General features: G+C 50.5%; 8 protein-coding genes across 8 annotated transcripts; 3 read left to right on the top strand and 5 right to left on the bottom strand.

Moving 5' to 3' along the window:
* Window positions 1-177: 177 nt before the first annotated feature.
* Window positions 178-1,860, bottom strand: M436DRAFT_77952 (MFS general substrate transporter; the record flags this gene model as incomplete). The annotated part of the gene is made up of 4 exons (XM_013576990.1): window positions 178-1,060; window positions 1,111-1,272; window positions 1,327-1,608; window positions 1,664-1,860. 4 exons carry the CDS (start codon window positions 1,858-1,860, stop codon window positions 178-180), a joined length of 1,524 nt encoding a protein of 507 aa, XP_013432444.1.
* A 2,318-nt stretch (window positions 1,861-4,178) lies between these two features.
* M436DRAFT_36406 (uncharacterized protein) lies at window positions 4,179-6,179 on the bottom strand (the record flags this gene model as incomplete). The annotated part of the gene is made up of 2 exons (XM_013576387.1): window positions 4,179-4,518; window positions 5,986-6,179. Coding segments are annotated over 2 exons (534 nt in total), but the record flags the coding sequence as incomplete, so codon positions are not given.
* A 1,054-nt stretch (window positions 6,180-7,233) lies between these two features.
* Window positions 7,234-10,566, bottom strand: M436DRAFT_60045 (uncharacterized protein; the record flags this gene model as incomplete). The annotated part of the gene is made up of 5 exons (XM_013576691.1): window positions 7,234-7,468; window positions 7,705-8,623; window positions 8,667-8,840; window positions 9,140-9,228; window positions 9,281-10,566. The coding sequence occupies 5 exons, from the start codon at window positions 10,564-10,566 to the stop codon at window positions 7,234-7,236; spliced, it is 2,703 nt and encodes a 900-aa protein (XP_013432145.1).
* Window positions 10,567-12,762: 2,196 nt separating this feature from the next.
* Window positions 12,763-14,410, top strand: M436DRAFT_60046 (ATG16-domain-containing protein; the record flags this gene model as incomplete). The annotated part of the gene is made up of 4 exons (XM_013576692.1): window positions 12,763-13,356; window positions 13,441-13,617; window positions 13,751-13,880; window positions 13,941-14,410. The coding sequence occupies 4 exons, from the start codon at window positions 12,763-12,765 to the stop codon at window positions 14,408-14,410; spliced, it is 1,371 nt and encodes a 456-aa protein (XP_013432146.1).
* Window positions 14,411-15,272: 862 nt separating this feature from the next.
* Window positions 15,273-16,869, bottom strand: M436DRAFT_77955 (uncharacterized protein; the record flags this gene model as incomplete). Its single annotated transcript, XM_013576991.1, has 3 exons — window positions 15,273-16,018; window positions 16,072-16,617; window positions 16,863-16,869. 3 exons carry the CDS (start codon window positions 16,867-16,869, stop codon window positions 15,273-15,275), a joined length of 1,299 nt encoding a protein of 432 aa, XP_013432445.1.
* Window positions 16,870-17,175: 306 nt separating this feature from the next.
* Window positions 17,176-18,802, top strand: M436DRAFT_15669 (uncharacterized protein; the record flags this gene model as incomplete). Its single annotated transcript, XM_013576046.1, has 2 exons — window positions 17,176-17,322; window positions 17,372-18,802. Coding segments are annotated over 2 exons (1,578 nt in total), but the record flags the coding sequence as incomplete, so codon positions are not given.
* Window positions 18,803-19,502: 700 nt separating this feature from the next.
* Window positions 19,503-20,786, top strand: M436DRAFT_35407 (putative aspartate transaminase; the record flags this gene model as incomplete). Its single annotated transcript, XM_013576218.1, has 1 exon — window positions 19,503-20,786. One exon carries the CDS (start codon window positions 19,503-19,505, stop codon window positions 20,784-20,786), a length of 1,284 nt encoding a protein of 427 aa, XP_013431672.1.
* A 334-nt stretch (window positions 20,787-21,120) lies between these two features.
* M436DRAFT_77958 (Mov34-domain-containing protein) lies at window positions 21,121-22,222 on the bottom strand (the record flags this gene model as incomplete). Its single annotated transcript, XM_013576992.1, has 2 exons — window positions 21,121-22,139; window positions 22,198-22,222. 2 exons carry the CDS (start codon window positions 22,220-22,222, stop codon window positions 21,121-21,123), a joined length of 1,044 nt encoding a protein of 347 aa, XP_013432446.1.
* Between the last annotated feature and the right edge of the window lie 1,158 nt (window positions 22,223-23,380).

The raw sequence follows: 23,380 nt of genomic DNA on the forward strand, positions 1-23,380 counted from the left end.
GACCCGCGATGGCTCCTGCTTTGCTGAAAGCTCCTTCGCAAATCGAAATTGACCATCGCTGGTGCTCAACATTGGTATCATCATCACAGCTCGTTGGACACTCAGACGCTCATGGTCTCAAGATAATGATATGTTGATCGCGTGTATCTCATTATGGTCGTCAAACATCGCACTTTCTCAAACTAGATAACGGAAGCCCTTCTGCATCATCGACAAGTCCGTCACTTCGGCTCTCTTCATCAACGCTCTCAGGCGCTCTGGCGATAGGTTCGAGCCTTCGTTCTCCAGCTCCTCGAGTGCCTTATTCTGTCTTTGCAAGTACCAGCGCAGAATGTTGGCGAGGAAAAAGGCGCCGACCAACAGACCAGCCGCGATACCAAGACCAGGGCGGTAGTAAGGCTTGTCACCAGGACGGTAAGTAAACGAGGTCCAGATGGAGGTTGAGTTTCCGAGTGCGTTCATAATGGCCAGAGCAGCAGCGCGCTTGGCAGGTGGTCTGGGGATTGAGCTCGAAATCCAGGCGAATTGCGTTCCATTGATGGTGAAGACAAACATCATCAAGAAGAAGGAAAAGTAGCGGGGGCCGAAGCTCTTGGTGGTCATGAAAATGACCATGCCGATGATTGCCAATGGAATCGGGTAGATGAAGAACCAGAATCTGTTCGACCTCTTATCAGACATCCAGGAATGGAATAGCGACCAGAACACCATGAAGATGTATGGAGGTGCAACCAGCAACAGAGAGATAAAGGGGCCGTATCCCAAGGATCTTGTGAGCGTAGGAAAGAAGTTCTGGAAACCAGCAGCGCCAGTGATGCAGAAATACATGAAAGCCAGGAGGTATGTCTTGGGATCCGCGAATGCCATCTTCATTCCTTTGAGCTGCGACATGCCACCCTCTTCATCCTGATCGGCCTGCGCGGCATCGAGAGAAAGGCGCTTGATGGCGACGTGTCTCATCTCGGGGGTCAGGGCCTTCCAGGTCTCGGGGAAGTCGGGCAAAAACAGCACGACGATGATGCCAACGCCAACGGTGATCACACCTTCGATGATGTACAGCCTAATTGTGGGGTCAGTTCCGGAGTTTCGCTGCCAGCTCGAGTCACTTACCACTGCCATGCACCCATTCCGTTGTGACCGTTGAGACCTCTCAGAATACCGGCGGCGATCAAACTACCGAATGCACCACTGAGCAACGAACCAGCATAGAACAGGGACATTCTCAGGTTCAGCTCCTTCTTGGTGTACCACTTCGAGAGGTAGAAGAGAATACTGATTATCGTTAGGTTTGCTTGGAGAACACAATTTGACCCAAAAAGAACCTACCCCGGAAAGAAAGGTGCTTCGGTGAAGCCAAGTACCACGCGACACACGAGAATGCCAGCGAAGTTCTGGACTTGACTGGTCACTGTCGACACCAGACCCCAGGCGATGATGAAGAACCCGAGGTACCAAGAGGGGCGTCCACAGTAGTTGAGGGCGAGGTTACTCGGCAACTGAGCAAGAATGTAGGATACAAAGAAGAGCGAGAGACCAATCTGGTACTGGTCGCCTTTGAGTCCAAGATCGGCTTCAAGACCTTGCAGACGAGCGGCTGCATAGTTGTTGCTGTTCCACTGTCAGTCCCCTGCGAAACGAATAAAATGGAGAACGACTGCCTTACCGATCGATATAGTTCATCAAGTAAACCAAAACAACCAGAGGCATGATCAGAAGATCAATCTTTCGACGCAACTTCTTCTCGACCTCCAGCTCCTCAGGAGTCAAGATGTTGGCCTCGTTGGGCACATCATCCAGAAACTCCTCATGCTTGCTGTAAGCCTTCTCTTCCAAGATGTTTTGTTGAGTACGTGTCGCCATAGCCGGCGAAAGAGAGTGGTGTAAAGAGAAGTCAACCAACTGATCCTCAGCGACAAACAGTGAAGGAACTGCATGCATCCCTCAGCGGTTATATATGCATCCTCAACGTGGCCATGGCGCTGCCCAGATCTCGACCAAGACACTAACAACCGTTGCAGGATCCCCGCATCTGGGGTTAGTGTCGCGGGGTGCACGAGGAGGAACTAGCGTGGCATGCGCGTATCGTTCCGATCGTGTTCCTTGCTCTTCGGAAGAGGGGGGTGGATTGTCGACCTGGACTTTCACGAATCATTTCGATGTATCTTCGGTGCCTTTGATACGTCTTTAGGCATTCTGGCCCGGCCGGCTCTTGCAAGTCAGCCGACAACCACCAGGCGAATCGCAAGAATGCTCACATTCACATGTCGAAGGTCTCGCTTTCACTTCCAATCAAAGCACGAAACCCCGACATGAAAGTCACACAAGTCAGCCAAGCAGACTTTACAACGAACGAAACGAACGAAACCAAAACAGCCACCGCACAACCCCCCGACCAACCCCGGTGTGGGGTACGGAGGCTGGCCGACGGCGAGAACACCGATCACCACATCACCACATGTAGCAACCTCCGCATCACATGAGCCTCGCAGCAATAAGTGGCTAGAAAGTTTATTTCCACCTCCTGTTCTCTGCGGCAGTTGCTCCATACATTTTCCGAAAAGATCACATCACAAAATCAGTCTCAAATTGCGTCTCAGAGAGCGAACGACGAATTGCAGATGTGGTTTTGGCAAGCTTTGGTGGCCCAACTCTTGACATTTAGGCAAGACTCACGGAGGCGTTGCTTGCGGGCAAGTGCGGGCGCCGCGGCTTGCAAACGTGCAGGTCTTGGTCTCTTGGTGATTTGTGAGAGTCATGTCTCTTTTCAAGCCTCGTTGACTTGGCGGCTGACCTCATTTATGAGGTACCTGCGGCAGGTAAGTATTGTCGAAGACGATACACAATTTCAGAGTTTGGAGAAGTCCCAGTCGATATACTGTTTCACACCATCTGGATTGAGCTGTCTACTTTTCGCCGGAACAATGCGGACTGCTAACGACATCCTAAGCACTACTACGTGCCTGGTTTCATCACCCATTTCTCCTTTTCCCTTTCTTCTGGTCCCCTCACAGCTATCTCCTACCAGAACGCCTCGAGCGACGTGCTGGAACTAGAGTCCTCCGTATCGCTCCAGGCCGTGTCCGTGCTTGCTTTGCGGCTTCCTTTGCGGCTTCTTTTGCAGCCTCCTTTTCCCGTCTCTCGGCCTCCTGTAACTCAATGAGCATGTTCATCTCCTGATGCATCTCCTCTTTCTTCCTAAACTCGCTGCTCTCCGAATACCAAGACTCAATCTTAACCGAAAGATCATTGTACGGGACGTGACGATATTCAATGGCTTTTTGTGCTTTGCTGATTTTGAGGCACTCGAGGGAAAAGTTCTTAGCGACGTGACGCAGAACTTGGTCCCACTCTCCAACAAGGTGTATGCCATCGAGAGTCAAGCTCTTCAAAGACTTCTGATGAGCGTCTAGGAATCTCAACAGGTCTTTCTGGTACAAAAGCATCTTGCCCAGATGTATGACCTCAATGGCAGTGGGTCGGATGCTTTTGAATAGATCACGACGCGGTCCCGCAGACAGTGGCACGTAGCCTGGTCTACCCTCATCGTCAGTCTCCGGAAGTTCCAAGTCCGAAGACACCGCCAGAATCTTGAGATCCCTCGGCAGTCTTTTGAGAAGAGAGTCGAGATACCGACACGCGAGCGGATCATTGTATACATCTCTACTCACCCAATGAAAGTGGAAACTGAAGTTCTGCAAGCCGAGCAGAAGCGAACTATCGATATCATGACTGGCAAGTTGTTCGCTGGTATCGTAGCTGAAGCATGCTACATCAATCTCAAGCTCTGATATGGGACATGCGCTCGTCTGTGCCGATTCGAGCAGACCTTTGATTGTTGACATTACTTCGGGCTCGCCCAGTATCGTTTTGTGCATCCCGTCGATCTGGTCGTTGCAGCAGGCTTTGGTTATGTTTCGCCAGCCTATCGGTGGGCAAGAACTTTTGAACGTCTGCGAAGCAACTGCGACTGATTTTCCTGATCCTTTCAGGATCCGAAACACATTTCTCAGCAACTCGAGTCCAGCGCCTGATTGGAGTAGACCATACTGGTCAGCGATGATACTTGTGCATCGCTGCAGTCGTCTTGTTTCTGATACCAGCTTTGGGATGTCTTTTGCCTGGTATGCGTCTTCCATCTCCTCCACGCAAGTTTCGATAACACTCGGATTGATGAAGTTGTTGAGCAGCTGAATCTTGCGAACATGTGGTCCAAAGACAGGATGTTCACAGATCTCCACCAGTGTTTCCAGGCTGCCTTTCAACATCACGACGAAGGGATCCCGGAAATATCGTTGAGCGAACTCCTTTGTAGCAATGACGTGAAGCTCCTTGTTGGTGAGTCGCATAGCCGCCAGATCTTTTGCTGATAAAATATTGTCGGCGCATATCATAGCCAAAGCCTCATTGGGCAGTGAGAGCGAACGCAGGCCTTCGGAGGTGGTCATGGGAAGGTCTAAGTTTGGAATTGCGCTGGCACAGAAGACCAGGTCAGTATCAATCACGAGGAAGGAAGTTTGTCTCATGACTTACGGCAGACTCTCTCCAGGTAGCGATCGGTTACGTGTGTTGTCGACTGTGCTCATGCTTGAGATTGACTTCGGGGGCTCGCTGGAAAGGAGAGGAGGTTAGCCTCTGTGGAGAAAAAGAAGAAGGCACGGCGGAGGACTTACGGCTGAAGGTCTCCCGGAGACCATGGCTGGTCCAGATCTGGGGGTAGAATCGATGTCATTTCTTCCCTGTCGATCTGTCGCTTCCTGGCAGAGGAGATATATCAGTAATCGCTGAGGGAAGTATGAATGACGGGCAACTCACATGGTGGAGAGGTTGGTGCAGAATTCCAGAGTTGGTTGTGGCAGAATTGGCGAAAGATGAGGGCGACTGCGATAGAAGTGTGGCTCCGCCCCAGACAGTAACCAGGAGTCCTGGAAGAGTCCGGTATCCGGTCTAGGATGATCAAAGATCCAGAGCGTCTACCGTTTGGAAGACGATGGAAGATGGTGCTAGAAGCCGAGGCAAAAAGCAAGTCCCGGATGAAAAGAATGGAAGGAAGAAAGATTGAGGTTCTTGCGCACCCATGATAGGCAAGGTTTCCAGCTTCCAACCAGTGTGACCCTAGAGAACTTGAGGCTCGCCAGTGTCTGCTTGTGTCTTTCCAAGAGCTGCAGAAGACACTCGGATGTACATGGCATATTTTCCAGGACAAGCACCTTGAGCTTGAAGGCAGCATTGATGTCGAAGATCTTGGTGACACGCTGCAAAGTGCTGATACCAACGAATCTTACGCCTGTGCAGGTGGTCGAGAATCTCAGTTCTTGCAGCTTCACAGCTACTTTGAACAGGTCTTCCCAAGATTTGAAGGATACTTTGCACCGTAAAGCTTCCAAATTCAAGTCGAGATGGAGGGTCGTGAGATTGGAGTATACACTGTCGAGTGGTTGTATCTCGATGCAATCGGAGTCCGGAGAAGCTGCGACTTGAAAACGACGCCTGATATTGATCTTCAGACCAGCTAGAGATATACTTTTCCTGGGCTTCAACTCAACGATGGTATTCTCTATGGAGGTGAACAGGCTTCTCATCATTGAATCGGTGTCGGATGGTGATGTGTAACGCTTGCCCGATGAATCGTAGCGATAAACTGCGGATGGTAGACCTATGATCCTGTTCATTCCCACATACTCGGGATCGTTGTTAATCGCGATCGAGATTGGATGGTCGATTGCTTCGAAGGCCTTGACAAGAAGGTATTTTGTATCTCCAGAGACCTTTAGCTGAAGCTGTTTCTTGCATGTTCTTGCATAATTTGTGATCTCAGCAAGTCTGCTGATCATGCTGTACGTATCGTCTGCTTTGCAACGCTTATAGCCGTGTTCCACTCCGGTCAAACGTTCCTCGAGGCCTTTGATATGCAATGTGGTAGCCAGGAAGCCGAGAGAGCGTATCTGCGGGCCAAAGATTGGATGTTTGCAGATGTCGACCAGGGACTGTAAGCCGTGCTGAGAAAGTGCAAAAACTGGGTCGGCGACATAACGCATGGCGAACTCTCTCGTCGCGGCTGGACAGAGCTCCTTAGAAGTACGCCGCAAAGATTTGAGATCCCTTCTGCGCAAACCCGGATCACTGAAGATCATAGTGAGCACCTCGTTAGAGCAAGCCAGAAGGCCGGCATTGGATGTCATGGTTGAGTTGGTTCTGTGGAGGCAATGTCAGTCTAAGAAGATTCTGCGCTTTATGAAATCGGACATACACAAGATGATTTGTTAGAGATTTGATAGTTGGACTGTCTTCAATTCGGTAGAGACGTCTTGTATGAAGGAACAAGTGGACGTCAATGTCAGATGACTGAAGCTGATATGTTGTGGGATGTAGTAGTCGAGATGAGCTGTGGTAGAAAGAGGCCAGCTTTATAGTCGATCAGTGGCCGATATATGTGCTGGACAGGAAGGAACTCCAAGGCCAAAGGTGAAGTTCTCAGAATATAGTGAGTGTCGAATCAACTTGGTCGCCTGACGCTCACTCGAGAACTCAGTGCATCCCTGACTTTGCTGGAACCTCACTTTCCTCTGACTCATAGAGATGCACAACCCTTTAGGAGATACAGAGTTTCCAAAGAGAGTCGATATCTCATGGATTCTCTGTGAATGTTGCTACGATCTGGAAAAGCACTGCATTGTGATAGCTTCTAATTGCACTTGTGTGTCGTCGTGAAAGTGTAGTGAGAGTGTAGTAAGAGTGACAGAATTCCTTACATGAGAAGGCCGAAAACAGAAGTTCCCATCACCTGTACATTAAGAGATACGACTGCTGAGCAACCAAAACCTACCAGATATGGGTGGAAACCTCGAGTCACTTCCCCAACGACGTGTATCTATCCAGCATGAAGAGCATGCACAGGTTTCCAACTCAAGAATGTAGTCGCAAACATCTGGTAGTAGGTTATGTCTAAAACGTCACCCTCTGTTCGGAGAAGAAGCGTCCACCCTCTTGGCTTTGGATATTATATGTGTGGGATACAGTCTGTTTACTTTTTGACCAGTACGATACTGTTAATAAACATCTTGAAGTTGCTTTAGGAAGGCTGAGTGTGAAGTGTGTCTATCCGTGCTTTTGGAAAAGATCCAACAATGCAGGCAACTTGACATCTGCTCTTTCTCGCGAATGTCGTACAGATTTTGATGCTATCCACCTCCTTTCTGCATCTTCTTTCTTGACTATGTACTATTCTTCTTCTTCTCAATCCTCAGGACACGCCAAGTGACCCATATCGCTTGCACTTCTCCAGCTCGGTTTGTAGTCAGGATCTGTTCTTTGTCTATTCAATTGGCTGAGAACTTCATCAATGCCAGCTGTCACCTTGTCATTCCCTCTCATCTCGATACCCCATTCGAGTAACTTGTTGATCCTCGGATTACCCTGCACACTTCTGAATTCATGCTCGTTAGCAGCAAAGAGATTGACCATAACGAGGCTGTTCAAACGGAGATCGTCCTGATTCTGGTGAGAACTTCATTCCAGGATCCGAGCAGGAGAACATCGAAGATTGTCAGTTCTTCCAGAGTGTTTTTGTGCTTCCTGAGCATGGTGGAAAGGTGCTTGGGGAGTATCACGACCTCTCTCAACCATATTTGACGAAGCGCGCGTGACTCTAGTACCCTGACCAGGCGGAACATGTAACAAGCTGAGCTCCAGGATCTTTTGACGTACCGAGGACTGGAAAAGAAGACAACCCTTTTGAGCTCCTTGGCGTTAAAAACGATTGCCACTAGGATATTCTCAATTGTCCCCTCTGGGGAGGAGCCTCCGAGGTCAACTTGAAGCCTTTCCAACCGGGCGACGGCCTGAGCACTCTGCCAGGATAGGGATGTATCTTCGGATGACCTGATACGCCTAAGAGAGTATCTCGGAGTGTCCATCTTGGTTCCCAGGGTGTGTATCTGGTTGTCAGCTGCGACGGCAGCTTCGAATATTGTTGAGATGAATTCCAAGCCACCACCAGGAGCAAACGCAGTCACCAAGAACGATCGCAACTCTTCCATTCCAGGTTGGCTGTCTCCCCATTCTTGGTGAGTAGACATGACATCGAGCGACATTCTTAATGTCGCAATTAGCTTGATGGGCTTTCGATATGCTCGAAGGGCGCTAAAGGCTCGCTCAAGGAACGCCTTAGCATCGCCCGAATCTCTCAAACGTATCTCATCCTCAAGTCTTCTCAAGTACCATTGGATATGCTTTTTGACCTTGGCAACCACCACTAGGTCTCTGGTCATTGTTCCCCTTCCGAGTTCATGCTGAATCTCTCCGAAAAACTTCGTGTCCAACCGACAAGGATAAAAGATGATCTCCCGAATGTATGGTCCGATCAGATCATGCTTGCACAATGCAGCTAGCCTTTGTAGGCTTCTTCGAGACGCCATGACGGCAGGGCTTTTGAAGAACCGCTTCGCAAGCTCCTCGGTGGCTGGAGCGTAGAGCTGCTTGCAAGTGAGGCGGACTGCTTGCAGCCAATTTCTGCCGCGCATGGAATGTTTCGTGTCAACAGAATGGGCACAGATATTGGTAAGGATCTCGTTCGGTAGAGAAAGCAAAGCGGCGTGGGGTTCAGATCCGGTCGACATGCTGGAAGCTTGTCAGCAGGAGTCAATGCCAAAGTTAATGTAAGATCTTACATGTCGGTGCGTGCAGATGATGTAGAGGTTGAGCTTTCCTACTAGGTGAGTTGGTAGGATCTGCAGCAAGTAATCGAACGCTTGCCGCACTAGTGGAAGAAGGGTTTTGAGGCAGTGATGCGTAAGGACTAGAGGAAGTTTGCACCTCTGATGTGCGCTTGATATCTCTGAACGCTTGTGAAATAATCACAACGAGCTTTGTCGATTGCATGAATTTCAGTTGTGACAAACGCGGTGCAAACGAAGGCTCAAAGACCGAGCAGTGACCACGAGGAAGTGTTGCGCGTGCTCAAAGAGTAGCGTGGCGATCGAGTTGAGTCCCTTTCAAAGCGGAACGGGCGAGGCTTAATGGGGCGCGTCGCAGAGATGCGAGATGAACAAGTGAAGGTTGGTTGAAAACACGGCGTAAGAGGTCAACGGATATTCTTGAGCGACTTCCTTGACTTGCTTGATCTACACTTTGACTAACTTACAACCATCGCCTCCAGCCGCTCCTGCTCTGCTTTGCTCTGGACCATCTTTCTTCAGACTTCCTAGATCCCGTTGCAGCTTCCTCGCTATACTGTGCAACCAATTTGACCAAGCCCTTCTTCCACTCACATCAGTCTCCTCACTCAAGTTCTGTCTGCTTCCCCCGCTTGTCGTCTAGCAATTTGTTCAGTTGAGAGAGAACATCGGAAAACCCCTCTCTATCAGCCCACAATACTTCATGTCCGTCCTTGTCATATGCGTAAAGCTGCAGAATGTTCAAGTACTTGAGAGAACATTGATCCCAGATCCAAAGCATAATCTCCTCCCACGAGCCTTCCAGGGTCACAAATGAAAGACGAAGATCTCTCAAGGTAGACTTATGCCTGCCTAGGAATGACACAAGATCGGCTTGGGAGCAAATTCCACATCCAATATCGGCATGACGCAGACAGTCCGACTGGAATGACTCGATAGCTCTGCCAAACGATGTGCTCTTATCCTCAAGGTCGCAATCGCAGGCGAGGTATAAACTCTCCAAGTTTTTGCTGAGGGAGAGAAAGCTTCTCAACAATCCATCAAGGTCGTTTATGAAGAGGTCCGCAGTTACCGTAAAATCCAAGGCCTTCAAGTTGAGGAAAACTTGACTGCTGTGGGCGCAGAAACCGTTGTCCATCCTCCTCTGCGGGAAGTCGGTCTCGCACCATGAGTGGCGAACATCTAGCGAGAGTCCCTCCACGCGGCATTGACTTCGGGCTGCCGCGGAGAAGAGAGTGTCAAACGAAGATCTGATGCCGTCGCGAGTGAGTACGTCCTCGATTCCACTTCCGCGGTGGTCCTCTGAGACTCGCTCGAGAACTTCTTGGTAACCAAGCATCTGTGGATCTGTGTCTGGGTAATTGAATACAGCCAGACTGACTGGATTTCCATATCCTCGGATAGCTCTGAGTGCTTTTACGAGCAGGAACCAGATACCCGCGCGTTGTTCTAGCTCCACTTCCTCCTCCAGAAAGTCCAGGAATGCCTGCAGTCTGGCTCTAGCCTCGCGGATGTCTCGTAGGTCTCCTCCACGAAAGCTGGAATCTACTCCTCTTCTCAAGGATGATAGCATATCTCGATTTAGTCGGCAACCGTAGAATGAGATGTTTCGAATCCGAGGACCAATCAATGGATGTTCGCAGATCTTGAGTAGTGTTTCCAGGCTGACACGAGCTCCCATGACATATAGAGTTGTCAGGAACCTGTCGGCGAACTCAGTCGTAGCTGAATTATAAAGTTGTCTGCAAGTGAGCCTGACAGCCTTGAGCCAGCTCTTTCCTTCACGCCATTGACTTCTGAGATCATCACCATCAGTGGCGTAAGTGCATATGTTGGCAAGAACTTCATTGGGCATGGAGAGCAGATCGGGCGATGGCTTTGCGGTGGTTGACATTCTGGAAGAGAAGCTGTGTTAGCACTTTGTCAACCATAAGATGATCAAGGATGGTCTACATGTTTAGATAGGAGACGGATGACGCAATGTATGTTGGCTGCGAGAAAGTGTTCGCGGCGGTGCCAGTGAAGTGATGAAGACAATGATCTGAAGATGCGCAGACGAGTTTCTTCAGCTCGCGATGATGATTGAGGAAACACTGGAGCAGCGGGCGCCGTGTCTTGAGCCGGTGAGGTCAGGGTGTCAGTGAACGGTCAGCGCAGAGAAAGCTTGTGCGGTTGAGAAAGAGGGAATGAAGATGGAGAGGTTGGAAGGTTGCTTAACGGTCTAGGCGAGACGGAGCCAAGAGGTTATGCTTCGAGAAAGTGCGAGGCTGAAAGGGCGCAGAACAAAGTGATAGGAAGTTTGTTTGTGCGCAGTAGACCTTCAAAAAGTGAATGCAACACGATGACTCCAAGACAAAGTTGGCAAATCGTCTATCGAGTGACGCGCAGTGGACCTATAAGCCAAGCCAGGTTGTCCCTCTCCCAGCTTCGGCCTCCTATCATCATCCCTTTTCGTGCAGTTTGTCAGAGATATTGCAGTGAGCAGAATTTGCGAAACTACGAGGGAAGCCTTGTGATCTGCTCACCACATCTTCCAGCTCGTATTGCAAGGAGCCCAGATCCTCCATGACATGTCCAACGGATGAGACCAACACCTCGAGACCTGTCCGCAAGAGTTTGAGCTGTACAGCATGGTTTCCCAAGTGCTAGTAGCATGAGGCTTGTTGCAGCTAGATTTCGAGCTGTTGCGGCATGATCTCGTGTCCAGAGATAACGCGGACATCGTGTACAACGGTTGCAGTGATGGGAGGGTGAGTCTCAACGTCTGACTTGTGACTGAGAAGTTCAAATTTATCCTCGATTGTATAGATGTTCCTTGTGTTCTCTCAGATATGACTTGCTCAAGACGTTTTCTGTTGTGTCATGGATGCGAAGCCATAGGGAGAGCACGAGCTGACATGATCCTTACCTTGGCTCCAGGCCCTGGCGCACAAGGGTTGGTATGAAACTAGGTAGGTATACCAAGGGCGAAGACTGTGACGCCGACCTGATCAAGTTTCAGGTTGCTTGTGTGGCGTCTCCAGCTACACTCATGCCGCACAGACAGAAGTTGGGATCATGTTCTCACGAGTCTGCCCTTTACGTCCGTATCGCTCTAGGGCTTATGGAATCTCTGTCGTAGGCAGAGAAGATCATCTCGGCAATATGCCTCCGGCCCCGTCGACGGTCTTATTTCCATAGAACGTGACAGATATTGAGGGTCCAGTTGAGACATCTGGAAGTATGCAGGCCCAAAGCTTAGATCGCATCAAGCAAAAAGCTTATCAACGCCATCACGCAACGTCTACTGTTCCATACTAGGGACATTCAACACTTTGTCATCGTCTCTACTTGCAAGGTATATAAGCAGAGCCTGGTATGCCAGTCCTCTCGAAAACACACGAACTATCTGAACCGAGCAAACATGCATGACAATATTACTACATGGACCCTTACGTACCTCAACAATCTCCTTGATGCTGCGACTTATTGCCTAGAGACCTATCCATTCCCTACCTTCCTCGTTTTGGTCTCACTTCATCTTCTATCTATCGTGGGAGTGGGCTGGCTTTTTTACCGTTGGCTCGGTTCAGGAACAATACCACTGTTCACAGTCGAAAGACGTGAGACTCCTATTCTATCCTCACGCGCCGAAACCAAGGCCGCCACGAGTTGAGCTGTACAGGCAAATCACATCCTAGTCCTACACGTAGGAAGCTCTGGCTGATCTTTCTGTGGAAGTAGTATGCTTTGAAGAAAGCGTCTGTCAAGCATGTGAAGCAGGCAAGGAGATTGGCAGAAGCGAGGAATCACTCCTGCAAGACCTACCATTCTTCGCTCAATCAGGACGTATCAGGATGGAGTGGAGGAATTGGTACTTGGGAGGTACCAGACTGTGAGAACTTTGAGGGGTCGGCCTGTATCTATACAGACATCAGCACACAAAGACTTTCTGTAGTCTGATCAAATATACAAACTGCTTGCCGCATGTAAAATTTGTGTATTGAAGGGTCGCAAAATCAATATCCAGCCAATTCTGGATTCCGCGGTCTGTTTCACATGTGCCATAAGCACGAGTCATCCTTACCTGTGATGTAATCATGCAGCAAACATGGTGGATCCTTCCAACAGCCGTCATATTACACAAGTCTTCAATTTGCACCACGACCTATACTTGCCCAGCGACATGTCATCTCGAACGTACTGGATCAACTCACAAATCGCAGTGGATGATCGAGCTCTAGCGGCGGGCGATGGCTGCCACCGCGAAGAGGCCAAAGCTCTGGACGATTATCTCTCTAACGATCTGACTGTACAAGAAGCTGCAGAGAGAATTGTATCATTCGTCCTCGGAGAAGCAGACCCTGCCTCTGAGCTGTACCGACTCTGGAGCTTATTATCTGATGCACTAGTGGAGCTGACAGACAATCGCCAAAAGATACTCGAACTTCTTGCTGCCATGCAGTCGTTGCCCTCAGACGCATGCATCGATTGGTCTCAGCTGGCTGACTTTGGCGTTGTGTGGAGTGACCTCAACCGCCTACACCTCCACGGTCCAGATCCATGGGAGAAGCAGAGCTGGACTGATGACAGGAGAGCCGAGCTATGTCATCACTTCAAGACCGTTGGGAGAATCGAGGCTGAGATGTTTCTTCGTGGCTTGGGTGGTGTCACTGCAGACTGGGGATACGAGGTGATCAACTTGGTATGTTCGAGACGAGCAGGACTTGATGTGTTGATGTTCGAGGTGCACGCATGGCTCGACTGTGCATGTACACAACTTCGGCAGAGTCTGCCGCTAGAGGAGACTAGAAGCTATACAAGGCCGGTGCTCGGTGCGAGAAACGGATTGCAGCAGGCTGTAACTTGTACTATGTGTGAGCACTGGCAAACATGGAAGGAAGCATTATTGGAGCTTGGTGGAGATCGGAGTCCGCTCTCGGCAGAAAGCAGAAACATAGCAGCTGTGTGCTTTACACTCATATAAGAGATGGGTATACTGATAAGACGAGTAGAACTGAAGAAGGGAAGGAGGGTTGATGTCAAAGGCTTGGCACTGTCACATGCCAGAAGCTTGTCATGTCCAACTTCGTCCCCAGCTCTCGCATCCAGCAACCTTGCAAGTACAGACACCACAATGTGAAATGGCCGACTGGAGCACGCTCTACCTCGCGGCTCTGGATGTCCGCGATAGACGCGAATTTACACACAAATCATGTATCGATGCCTGTACGGTCTTGACTCCCAACCATCTCTTCTCACATCGACCTGATCACTAACAATACTCAGACACCCGTCTCGCCGACCGTAAGAGCACCGCTCCAGCTTCTGCAATCCCTGGAACCACTCCCGCCATCTCTTCAGACCAAGCCAGTAATGATGAGATCAACCGTCTGCGTCAAGATCTGAGCACCACCCAAGCCGCCCGCTCAGCCCTCAGCACCCAACTCCTCGCATCTCAAACCACAAGTGCCTCTCTCACCACCTCCAACGCCACCTTAACCCAACAACTCACCTCCGTACACCGTCAACTCGCCTTCCTCGAGCGCAAACTCAAAGACCGCGATGAAGAGCTCAGAGAAAAGAAGAAACTTGCCGAGAACGTGCAGGATGAGGTTGTGGCGCTGACGATACAGTTGAACGCTGTGGACAGAGAGAAAGAAAAGTTGAAGGGTGACAATGCAGAGCTGGTGCGGAGATGGATGGAGAGGATGAGGTCGGAAGTTGAGAGGACGAATCGTGAGAGTGGGTGGGAGTGAGTACTTGTATACCTCGCCAGGCTTCAAGAATTGTACGCATGCTGGGAATCGTTCGAAGTCACCACACTTCCATCCAGGCTGTCGTGGACAAATCATAAATGTAGGGCGAAATAAGACAGCGAGCGGGCGGATTGAACATGGATCCACCACCAAAAGAGACAAAAAGCTGACCCCAATCTGCGCCGCCCCCACCGCACGACCGAGAGTCCCGAGGCAGAAGCGGCACAGACTGGGACCAGACGAATACACTTCTTGTGGTGGTGTATATATACCACCTGATCAATCACATCTACCACTTCCAAATCTGGTACACCAGTACCAGAGATTTCAAAAAAGTTGCGAAGGACAATCCTGACATCCGTTCTCAATGAACAACCTTTGTCATTCTGTGTGTAAAATGACTATCACCTTGTTTCAACGTGCAGACTTCGAGGGCGAAATTGTACGGCGAGAAGACGGATTGAACACGACCAGCGAGCAAAAAAGAACCACTGGACCACGCCGCATCCACCGTACAACCGAGATCCAGTGGTTATTGACGGGGAGTTGGGATGGGAGGCATATATGCACTAGCTATGGTAGTAGTGGTGGCTCAGGTATTCTCTCATCATGATAGAACCATGCATGAAGTGAATTGACAGATGTTTGATCATGACAACACTGGTTATTATGAACGCGAGGACAGCAGAGGTGCAGTGGTCGCTTGTTGAGCAAAGCGGTTCCAATATATTCTTGGTCTAGAAAAGACAGGCATCACAGCCTCCAAACCGTATGTACGCCAGAAATAATCCCAACTGTCTATGACTTTTTCTTCTTCGTCAGAGCACATGGCTTGTTTCTCTCCCAATTCGTCAATCGTCATCTATTGCTGCGCGCACTGAGCAGCCTCGCCCTCTTCCTCGGAATCGTCTTCCCACTCAGCAGCCCTCGGGTCTCCAGATCCAGCGCCAAAGTCCTCCATATCCTTGACGACCTCCCAATCAACCTCGTCCACCTCCTCGGCCGTGATCTTCTCTTCTCCAGTCGTGGGCAACACATCTCTGATCTTTTGAATGGTGGCTTCGTCCCTCAACCAGCCGTCTTCGGGGAAGATGACGTCTACGATGAGGTACAAGTCACCCTTTGCATCTGAGCGCTTGATAGGCATACCCTCTCCTGAGATCTTGAGGATCTCGCCGGGACGAAGGATGCGGCCCGCAGGTTGCTTGACATGCAACGAAATGCCTCTGCCATCCAAATGCTTCAACACCACTCTGTTGAAGCCTGTCAGCGCCTCTTGCAAGCTGACCTTCAGTTCCGCCTGCAAGTCTGCTCCCGCGCGGTGGAACACCTCATGCGGTGTCTCGACCAACTCGAAAATGATGTCTCCGGGTTCTTGATCGGGGACTTGATCTGCCTCGCCGGAAAGCACGATTTTATCGCCTTGACGCGAGCCTGGTGGAATGTAGAGTTCGAGGATTTTGCGCTGGGAGGTTGTGCGTGCGCCCTTGCACTTTTTGCATTTCTTGTCATCTGGGAAGTAGGAGCCGCGGCCTGAGCAGGTAGAGCATTGGACTTGTTCTTGGGTTACCATGCCGGGGCCGACGGGGCGGAGGGCGATTTTGGAGCCTTGCAATAAGTCAGTATGAGATGTTGTGAGAGGAGAGAAAATGGAAACATACCTCTGCCGTCGCAAGTGCCGCACTTCTTTGGCTTTGCATTCGCCTTACCACCACTTCCTTCGCAGTTTCCGCAGATGACGTTCTTGGTGGAAGCGAAGCGTGTGGTTTTGCCCTTGTAGAGTTCCTCCAAACTGACTTCGTACTCCTGCACTTCATTCTTGCTCTTCCTCGGTCCCCTGCCACCCATACCTCCCATACCAGGCATACCGCCCATACCCTCAAAGCCACCACCCATTCCACCCATACCCTGCCCGAACATCTGTGCTAGGATATCATCAAGATCCGGACCTGCACCACCCCCGGCACCTCCCTTTTCAAAGGCAGCCATGCCATGCATATCGTACATTTCGCGGGTCTGGTCATCGGAGAGGATCTCGTATGCTTGTTGGATGTCCTTGAAGCGGTCGTCTGCGGCAGCGCGTTCGGATTCGGGGACCTTGTCCGGGTGGTGGACGCGAGCGGCTTTGTGGTATGCTTTTTTCACATCTGTTTTTGAGGCTGAGCGGTCGATTTCTAGGATTTCGTAGAGGTCGATTTCTGACGACACTGTTGGGTGGGTTGTTAGAAGGGTTTCTTTGGTGGTGGGTGGGTACGGAGGGGAGGATTACTGATTGCGGTTGTGTGACTGGATAGTCAGATGTGTAGGAGAGGGATAAGAAAGAAGACGTCTATCAAGATACGACGTGTGAGAGTGAGAGGGTAGAAAGCAGAATGAATAATGTCTTTGCACGTTTCATGCGCGTCACACCCGCATGTCTTTTTTTGCGGAGAGCCGCATCATCTGCACAAACTGTGCATAGTTGTGCATTTGGTGACGATCGTTTCACACCTTTGCAGCGAGGCATGCCCGTAGCTCCTTCCCTTTGTCATTCACCAAGAATGTCGCGGCTGCTCAATGTGCTACCACGACGGTCGCAGAGGTCAGCCTCCATCTGCAAACCATACCTTGATCGACTAAGCACTCCGGCTTCTCGTCACCTTTCTATCCCTTCCGGCGCATTCGCAAAGACACTCCCGAGAGCAGCTGCCATAACTCCTGCTTCAGTCAAGACTTTCTCCACAACCGCTACACGTCTCGCCAAAGGTCATTCACCCCGTGAACTACTTCCCCCAGGCCCAGCACGAACTCGCTTTGCTCCCTCGCCCACTGGCTACCTCCATCTTGGATCGTTACGCACCGCTCTCTTCAACTATCTGCTTGCAAAAAGAACTGGAGGCCAATTCCTGCTTAGAATAGAAGACACTGATCAGGTGAGCCTCGAAGCACTGCTCTACAACAACCAAACGCTGATGGAAGAAGAAAAGACTGGTTCCCGATGCAGAGCAAAGGCTGTGTGAAGACTTGAATTGGGCCGGCATACAATGGGACGAAGGTCCGCAAGTCGGCGGTCCATACGGTCCTTACAAGCAGTCTGAAAGGACACCACTATACCAGAAACATGCCCAGGAACTCATCGACTCCAAAGCCGCCTTCCGATGTTTCTGCAGCTCCGCCGCCCAGGCTCCTGTCGATGTGGACGCCTCACTAGTCGGGTCTGCCATCGGTGGCTGCCACAGCGACTGTGCTAGTATTCCTTTGGAAGAGTCGGCCGAAAGAGCACGTACTGAGAAACACGCCGTCCGTTTCGGTAAACCTGACAAGGCTCCCAGCTGGTCTGATCTTGTCTACGGCAAAGTCTCGCTCGAGTCGAAAAAGACGCTACCACAAAGAGCCGCCGTAGAAGGTGTCATCCTTCTTAAAGGCGACGGCACTCCCACATACCACCTCGCCAATGTCATTGATGATCACTACATGAAGATCACCCATGTCATCCGCGGCACCGAATGGATGTCTTCAACCCCTCTTCACGCCGCTCTGTACAATGCTTTCGGATGGACTCCCCCAGCTTTTGCTCACGTGGGTCTGCTTACTGACAAGGATCAAGCAAAACTTTCAAAGCGTAACTTCGACACTGATATCGGAGCCCTCAAGACGAAGCATGGCATTTTACCTGAGAGTCTGGCCAACTTCTTGGCCCTGTTGGGATGGCGCAACCCAACTCGCGACGATGTCCTGGAGATAAACAAGTTGATTGAACTATTCGATCTGAAGTTCACCAAAGGAAACTCTATCGTCTCATTCGACAAGCTGTGGTATCTGCAAAAGAACCATGCCAAGATCATGATCGAGCGCGCAATGCAGTCTTCCACATCGGATCCATCTTTTGAGACTTTGGTCGGTCTGATCGAGTCGGCTGCAAAGACTGCTTACTCCGAACCACAAGCAGTATCGGGACTGGATTTGAAAACACACATTATGAATATCCTCTTCATCGACTCGAAAACATACGAGAACCCGGCTTCATACACCAAACGTAATGCTTACTTCTTCACAAATCTACCACCGGTCGCACCTTCAGTCGAGTCTTTAGTTCCTACCTCGGACCTCCACAACGCAGCTCTAGAGATCATGTCTCAAGTCAACACTGCTAGCGTTGCGCTGACTACATCGACTGACTATGCACACGTCAAGAAACAACTGGACACTGCTATAAGCGAGTATTCCAGAGTGATAGGAGACATATGTCAAGCTCGCTCAACAATAGATGGCCAGGTGGACAAAGAAAAATCAAAGGAGTGGAGCAAGTCACTTCACCGATACTTGCGAGAGAAACTATGCTTCGGCAGACCTGGGCCTAGCAGCTCGCAAGTCATGGCTGTACTTGGACATGAGGAGTGTACGAAAAGACTCAAGATGTGAGATGATACGCGATCTCATTCTTTGTATATATACTGTAACACTATTCACTCCAGCACCGGATGCGCTCCTATGATTTGCCTTTCGAGTAACTGCCTCTGATGTGTAATCCATGCACGAGATCATAATCAAAATTTTTCGATTCCCCTCTTCCATTTCCTTGACACACTATCGTCATAACTGGCACACTTATCTTCCATATCGTATCTTTTGCTTGGTATCTATCAATCTCACCACCTGATGTCGCTTCGTCCACGGAAGCGGACCGTATCCGTGTCTTCAACACTGCACTCCCCGCTGTTCTCCGCTCTCCGACAACGGCTTTGAGCCCTGAGGCCCTTGCATGAATTTGCATGAGCGCGTATATTCCCGCAAAGACCTGCCCGATGCGTGAGTTGTGCAGGATATATGCGGCGAGACCGGTGCATTTTGGAGCGGCGAAGGAGAAAAAAAGATGCCGGGGCGTCTTGGTATCCATGATTCATATGAGAATTGAAAGGAGAGAGTAGGAGTCATTTTCTCGAGCCGTGTCGAGTCCTGGCTACAAAGTGTGCTTCGTCTTCCGCTTCCTGACGACTTTACTCATTCACTTTTTGATATCCCAATTGCAACTTACGACATCTGATACCTTTCTTCACATCTGGAACCCTATACAACATTTCTTAAGGACTATACATCTCAACAACACGCAACCATGGGCTACACAAGGGAAGAACTCCCCGTTCGCACCAAGAGCACTTCGCTCTTCAATCATCTGGACACCATGCCTGGAGACCCCATCTTCGGCCTAATGTCCCTCTACGCAAAGGATCCAGCCGAGGAGAAGGCTTCCCTCACCATTGGAGTCTACCGCGACGAACAAGGCAAACCCTGGGTCCTACCCACCGTCCGCAAAGTCGAGAAGATGATCGCCGAGGACGTAGCCACTAATCACGAATACCTGCCCATGGAAGGTTTACACGCTTTTGTGGAGTCTGCTCGCGACTTGCTGTTTGGTAACCCTTCTCCTGCATTGACTTCTCGCATTGGATCCCTACAAACGATTTCTGGCACCGGCGCTGTGCATCTGGGTGCGAGATTCCTCAACGACTCGTTGCAACCAAAGCGTATTTGGGTGTCTGATCCTACTTGGGGAAACCACCATGCCATCTTTGACATTGCTGCCCCTGCTGTCGAGCAAAAGATGTACCCTTACTACGATGCTGCAACCTGCTCTCTAAACTTCTCAGGCATGATGGAGACGTTGGAAGAACAAGCGCAGCCAGGCGACGTAATTCTCCTCCACGCATGCGCGCACAATCCCACGGGCATCGATCCCACCAAGGAGCAATGGAAACTCATCGCCGATCTTTGCGAACGCAAACACCTGTTCCCCTTCTTCGACTCTGCATACCAAGGCTTCGCATCCGGAGACGTCGACGAGGATGCCTGGGCAGTCCGCCATTTCGTCGACAGAGGAACGCTGGAACTCGTCGTCGCGCAATCCTTTTCCAAAAACTTTGGACTCTACGGCCAAAGAGTCGGTGCCTTCCACATTGTGACTGCGGACGAGCAAGCCAGAGACAAAGCACTCAGCCACCTGATCTACCTGCAACGCGCCGAAATCTCCAACCCACCAGTGTACGGCGCCAGAATCGTTGCCTTTATCCTCCAGAATGCAGAGCTCAAGGCAGAGTGGGAGCAAGATTTGCTCATCATGAGTGGACGCATAAAGACCATGCGTGCAGCTCTGTTTGGCGCGTTGCAGGAGCTAAAGACACCGGGCAATTGGCAACATATTGTTGATCAGAATGGTATGTTTTCGTACACTGGACTTTCGGAGAAGCAGGTGTTGGCGTTGAGGAAGGAGCATATTTATTTGCTTACTTCTGGACGTGCGAGCATCTCGGGGTTGAACAGGGATAATGTCAAGATGGTGGCAAAGGCGATCGACAAGGTTGTGAGGGCATCTGGTGATGCACCTGCTGTTGCTGCTTGATTTGAGTGGCATGAGATGTGGTGGTGGAGAGGGGGGGGGATGTATATATGAAAGCGGGGATGGAGTTTCTTTTCGCAGGTCTTGGTGGGATCAATACAGATAGAAGGGGCTTCATAGATGACTAATTTACACACATGCGCAAGCAGGTCGAAACAAATCTCAAAAGGCTGTATTGGTATAGACTTCGATCTCCCACTATGCTCTCTACGGTCCGTAAACCTGATCGTCCTCGCCCGTGTCAAAACGCCATGATAATGCATGTCTTCAGCCCTCTAAACTCCAGCAAACCCATGCAAAGTCGTGTCCATCGTCGCCGTCGGCAAAATTCCATCTTCTATTCTTCCATGGCCTCCTGCATCTTGACCTCCAGTCCATTGCCATCTCCGGCACTCTGTGGAGCAGCTGAAAAGACCTTCTCCTTGACCTGAGCAGCCAGCAAACCAGTCTTTTCCTCATTGGCAATCTTGTCGGCGGCAAGGACTACCTTGTCCATAGCAGCGTCTCCCTTGGCGCCCGGACGTACGGACATGGAACCCCTGTGTTTGGCATTCTGGGTGACTTGGTTGATCTTGCCCGCCAGGTCTTCGATCTGCTTGGTGCCGTACTCGCGGTTGGTAGACAGAGGCGATGATGACAAAGTTTGCACCCAGTACTTGTTCCAGAGAGCTTCCAGCAACGTGTTGTCGAGGGATGACTTGAAGTGCGTGACTTCGAGTGAGTAGTACTTGTTTGCGTGAGCGCCAAAGTCTGCGGCTTTGGCCAGAGGAACGGCAGCCATGCCTTCGCCGGCAGACTCTGAGCCAGCGGGAATGTGGCCCTCGGGATATGTTCTGAAGGCGCCAATCTCGACTTTGCCAGAGCTGACTGTGCGATCGGGGTCGATGACGACAGCGACGAAAGGATCAGAGAAGGTTTGCTGGGTAAATTGCGTGGAGACGTCGATGCCGCTGAGCCAGCAGCCATAGCCAGGATGACTGTGATACCAGCCCACGGCATTCTCAAGTTGACCAGCTTGGCGCGAGCGATCGAGATATTTGACCATGTATTCGTTTGCTTCGTCTTGAGCATTGACTCTGGTTTCTGTGCCCTCGACGGGCAGGCGCAAGGCATCTGTGACGACAAAGGTTTCGTGGAGGACGTAGCCGATCATCAGGCCCATGACTTCAATGCTGCCGCCTGAGCGGGCGTGCATGACCATTTTGGTCAGAGCGACCGAGGAGACCTGAACGTGCTTGAAGTGGTTTGGGTCGGAGCGCCATGGCTTCTTGTTGTTGATGTCTTTTTGCTGTTCGACCGAGTAGGCGTAGGGTTGGTCGCGCGTGGCGTCTGTGAGGTTGACTGCGTTGTCCAGCTCTGTTGTGACTCTGTCAGTGGTTGCAGTAGATTGAGAAGTGTGTGTGTCTTTACACACCCCACGTCTTCCTTGCGTCTCCCATTTTGGCGTCGTGTGGTGAGAGATGTTGTGGTTGATGTGAAGAGTGACGGAGCTGTATGCTTGATTGACGGAAGCCAAGCCAAGCACAAGCACATGCGCGGGGTCGGAGTTGCGCTCAATTGCTGATAATTACCCGACATTCTTTTCCTAATCATTCTGGGATTGTGAGACTGAGAGTCTAAACCTGTCTTTACAAGGCACAGCCTTTGACATCTTCTTCATTACCTCACATCTTTGTGGCCAAATGACCGGCTGAGTGCAATGTTCTGAGTACCCATTTCTGATGAATCTTGATTGAAAACTTGAAAACAGAATTATCCAACGAAGAAGACACAGCACAACATGAAAAGTCACAAGGACATCAAGGAACATATGGTTAGCACTATCAAGTAGAACAGATGCTGACACCTCTCTCTTGTCGTCCACAATGTCGCTATCGTGGATCTTGACCCTTGTAACCAGTACGACCCTGTCATGTCTTGGCCTGTTGACAACACAAGAGCTCATACTGGGTTCCCAACGCTGTCTTATGCTGACCCACCTTTAAGCAGCGGAGTATCGCAGTATTGATCGTTTATGCAGTGACATGTCCAACCATGCTGCCGTGATCCGCAGAGGTGTACGAGTACGATATACAGATCAAAATTGCCTTTTGAGATTCTGTCATACCTGACGGTTTCATCGATAGCACCGAAAGCTTTTTTGCTGCGGCTTTCCGCACGAGGCCGTTGGACAAAGTAGGAACAAGGAAAGATGGGCGTCGCTGCCAAAGCTGTCATGATGTCCCAGCTACTGTGCATCTGCATGCAGGTCGCTGTTTCTGGTTGGTTGGTGAGGGCTTGTCCTCTGCTGTGTAGAAAGAATTCCATCTGGGCTGCAGAACACTTTGTGATGGTGCTTGTATCTCGACTTTGGGCGGTTGAGGGAATAACAAGGTAGGTAACTAGGGCTCTAGAACTCCCGAGTCCCCGGCATCCCCGGATCGCGATGGTCACAATTTGAGGCTCTTTAACCTTGCGAATGACGTCCAGGTTGAGAAGTGTTCCTTCACGCCAACTCCTCACGCTCGCGTGAGCCGCTGCCAATCCTTCGACATTCAGCTATACTGGACCACTACGCGACACCAGCACAAGACTTCTGGGATAGGCATAGGCATGGG

Source organism: Aureobasidium namibiae (assembly GCF_000721765.1).
Source record: "Aureobasidium namibiae CBS 147.97 unplaced genomic scaffold scaffold_1, whole genome shotgun sequence".
Taxonomy (NCBI): Eukaryota; Fungi; Ascomycota; class Dothideomycetes; order Dothideales; family Saccotheciaceae; genus Aureobasidium; species Aureobasidium namibiae.